Below are 3,798 nucleotides of genomic sequence, written 5' to 3'. Positions count from 1 at the left end.
ACCCATATGAATTCCGAAGAATTTGAGCAGCCAGACTTGCCTTAGAATCAAACATTGAACATCTGATCTATAGTAGTGTTGCTTTCCTAAATAAATCAAAATCTTATTTTGTGGTTCAAGATTTCCATTCACACGTCTTTTCCTTTTTATATATAATAAAATGTTTATTTTTAAGTTTCAAAGGTATTTTTTAAAAAATAATTTTTTTATTTTCAAATTATTTTAATGTTCTAATATTAAAAATAAAAAATATTATTTTAATATATTTTTAAATAAAAAATACTTCAAAAATTAAACAGACTTCCACACACGTTCAGACAAGTTTTCAGAGAGAGAAATATTTTGTCTTAATTTGGACGGATCTATTCCTTGTCATTCAATGAAAAAACAAGAACACAGCGAGGCAAATGCAAATCTGTCTGAAAACGTGTGGAATGAGTAACACAAAGATACTAATGAAAGCTGAAGCAAACCGATTATTATTACACACCCAATAAATTAACCAAATTAATTTGTTTTCTCTTCTCTCACTGCCAAAAACAAAAAGCCGAATCCAAACCACAGAACCTTACCCACCCGGCCACCCTCTATCCCTCTCCATCTGTACCAACAATGTCGATCTTCTGCTGAAGGAAAACCCCAAATTCAACATTTTTTTTTTTAAAAAAAAAAGATGATGGGGAGAGGGGAAGCAGGGAACGACAGTGTGGAGATAAAGGTGCATCCAAGGCAGGCAAACACCCCGGCAGGCTCACCACCGCACCCGAGCCAGTTCCAGAACCAATCTGTTTTCAAGAATTGGGTGCCATGGCTTGTCCCTTTATTTGTGGTGGCTAACGTTGCTGTCTTTATTGCCGTCATGTATGTCAATGATTGCCCCTCCAATTCTGGCTCTTGTGTTGCTCCTTCTTTGGGCAGATTCTCCTTTCAGCCTCTGAAAGAAAATCCCCTTCTTGGCCCCTCCTCTTCCACGTGAGTCCCCTCTAAATATTAATCAGGATGTTTTCTTGGGTTTTTATTAAGATTTTGAATGGATTTGTTTATTTCTTTCTTTTTTGGGCAGTTTGGAGAAAATGGGAGCTTTAGATGTGAACAGAGTGGTGCATAAACACCAGAGTTGGCGCCTCATTTCTTGCATATGGTTACATGCTGGAGTCTTCCATGTCCTTGCCAACATGCTGAGTCTTCTCTTCATTGGAATTCGTCTTGAGCAAGAATTTGGGTTCTGTATGTATTTTACTTCTGTTGTTAATTTTGTTCGAATCATATGTCTGCTTAAGTCAACAAGTTTCTCCGAAGATCACAACTTTCACCACGGGACATGTGTTTGTAAATGTGCTCAAGACAGCATTGAATTATGTTCCTTTTTGCTTTTCAATGTGGAAACGTAATCGGATTGAAATACTTATAAAAACATCTTAATTTTATGATGTTGCCTGGTTTGAGCAGAAAGCTTTTAAAAACATCTCTGGAATGCCACTGATAATTCTATGTATTTACAGTGCGAAGCGAAAAATTCAAAATGAATTCTTTCAATGTTTAATTGCCTGATGACTGCAGTCATGCTAGGAATTTTCTGTAGCAGTTGAATGGATTCTAATTGAAGATGTTCAATAAATGTGCGTAATGATTTTTATGGAGGATGATAATCTAAAAGAAATAATAAGCAGTGGGAAAGAATCCCTGAGCTCACGAATGGAATTGCTTCATTTTGTTATTTAGTTATACTTTCATGATTCAAAATTATAATTTACCTTTTCAATTTCCATTATTACAGTGCGAGTTGGGTTGGTCTATGTCATATCTGGCTTCGGCGGGAGTTTGTTGTCGGCTTTGTTTATTCAGACTGGTATCTCTGTTGGTGCCTCTGGTGCACTTTTTGGTTTGCTAGGAGGCATGCTTTCAGAGCTGATTACCAATTGGACCATATATGCAAATAAGGTACATTTGACTGCCTAGAATAAAAAAGGGTTTCCTTGTAATTTTTCAGGTTTGAGTTCGCCATATATGTAGCCCAGTTGTCTTACGCTTGCAGATTTTTGTGTGCAGTTCGCAGCACTGTTGACTCTCCTTTGCATCATTGCAGTAAACCTAGCAGTTGGACTCCTCCCACATGTGGACAACTTTGCTCATATTGGAGGATTTCTTTCCGGGTTTTTTCTGGGTTTTGTATTCTTAATTCGCCCCCAGTTTAAGTGGATTAACCAAAAAACATGTCCTCGAGGATACATTGCACCCCCAGCTCAATCTAAACACCAGACATATCAGTATGTACTGTGGGTTATATCTCTGATAGTACTCATCATTGGGTAAGTTACTTTTCGTTGTTTGGATTTTGAAATGTGCTTGTGTAAATGTTGGTGGTTGCATCTCTATGATTAAAAGAGGTATTGTATTTACCATGCTTGGTCCCCTATTAAGTTACCAACAAAATGTGGAGAGAATGCATCTCTAGCTGTGTTGTTCACCGTATGTAATGGGTTCATTTGAGTTTGCTTTCAGATGTAAAGCATCGTTAAATTTAGAAGTCTTCTTATCAAGCATAATGCAATTATTTCAGATTTACTCTTGGTCTGGTAGCACTGTTTCGAGGAGTTAATGTGAATAATAACTGTTCATGGTGTCATTATTTGAGCTGCGTCCCTACTTCGTTATGGAGCTGCAAATCACAGCAAGTTTATTGTCAGGTAACTATACCCCTTCCCACCACACCTCTTCCTTTTCTTGTATTCTCTTCATCAGTTTAGTTTTCTATTTGGATATGTTTCTTGATAGTGATAAGTGTCGGATTAAACTTTGGTGGATAAAGCTGTAGCTAAAAAAGTTTTTTTTTTGAAAAAAAAATAGTTTAAAATCCTCCTACTGCTTGTGGCCATTTATAATATTGGAAACCAAACATATATTGGTATGAGAATTTAGGTATGGGCGCATAGCCTTTCAACAGAATAGCATGGAAGGCTCCTGCTTTGTATTCTCATTAATGACATTATAAATTTTCAAACTGACAAAAATCATTTCTAAAGTGGATATATATCTGACTGTGTATTGGTGTTTGTGTGTTTATCTATGTGGTGCATTGTGCAAAGATTCCTGTTGTATCGTGCCTTTTAATTCCTGTGTTCGTGTTTGTGTTGTTTTTCTAGTCGATGGAACTTGGAAGTCAATTGAAGTTGACGTGCTTGAGCAACGGGAAAAGCAACATGTATGATTTGTCTAATAATGACTCTTCCAAAGTTCAGATGCTGTGCGCTCAACTTTGCAGTTGATCTGCATATATAAACAAGAGATGAACAAGATTGCTTGAACTATGTTGTTTAACAAATTTGTTAATATACATATGATTCATTTATGCAAATGTTAAAAAAAAAATCTATCTATGGTCGCCACTAACAGTACCAATCTCATGGATTTTCTATACTTTGAGTAGTTCAAAAATTCTCTTTTTGATTCCTTGGATGACAAGAGTAGGCCTTGAAATCAGGACCTCATTTCCTCTTCTCTTCTTTAGAGAGCATCACAAAGTTAACCATCAGTGGTGGGGACCTAAATTCTGAAATTCTGAGTTAGAATACTCGCGATAGAATGATATCAACCGCAACCAAAAGAACCCTTTCCTTGTTTGATTTGAATGTCGTACAGTTAGTGGCTTTTAATATGCCTCCACCAGTTACTACTGGTGGCGTGGTCGGTACAGTGTCATGGGATGTGTTTCAGGAATTACCCTGTGCAAGTTCCCAGCCCAGCCTAAAAGTTTTGCAGCTGCAAACAATCTCCTCTCTCTCTGCTCGTTCCGTTGAT

General features: G+C 37.0%; 1 protein-coding gene across 1 annotated transcript; it reads left to right on the top strand.

Annotated features, from left to right (window-relative positions):
- The first annotated feature begins 364 nt into the window (after positions 1-364).
- Positions 365-3,349, top strand: LOC133680351 (RHOMBOID-like protein 1). The gene is made up of 6 exons (XM_062103245.1): positions 365-972; positions 1,064-1,227; positions 1,778-1,941; positions 2,050-2,309; positions 2,561-2,687; positions 3,144-3,349. Exons 1-6 carry the CDS (start codon positions 674-676, stop codon positions 3,264-3,266), a joined length of 1,137 nt encoding a protein of 378 aa, XP_061959229.1. The 5' UTR covers positions 365-673; the 3' UTR covers positions 3,267-3,349.
- Positions 3,350-3,798: the final 449 nt, after the last annotated feature.

This window comes from Populus nigra, chromosome 19, assembly GCF_951802175.1.
Source record: "Populus nigra chromosome 19, ddPopNigr1.1, whole genome shotgun sequence".
NCBI lineage: Eukaryota > Viridiplantae > Streptophyta > Magnoliopsida > Malpighiales > Salicaceae > Populus > Populus nigra.
The sequence above is the reverse complement of the archived record's forward strand: the minus strand, read 5'-3'. Positions and strand labels throughout refer to the sequence as shown.

What these genes read in the sequence shown, in the direction of transcription:
- LOC133680351 (XM_062103245.1), top strand. Translation starts at nt 674, where the DNA reads ATGATGGGGAGAGGGGAAGCAGGGAACGACAGTGTGGAGATAAAGGTG. An exon ending in CTTGGCCCCTCCTCTTCCAC is followed by an intron (nt 973 to 1,063) that starts GTGAGTCCCCTC and finishes TTTTTTGGGCAG; the next exon opens with TTTGGAGAAAATGGGAGCTT. An exon ending in CACAGCAAGTTTATTGTCAG is followed by an intron (nt 2,688 to 3,143) that starts GTAACTATACCC and finishes TTGTTTTTCTAG; the next exon opens with TCGATGGAACTTGGAAGTCA.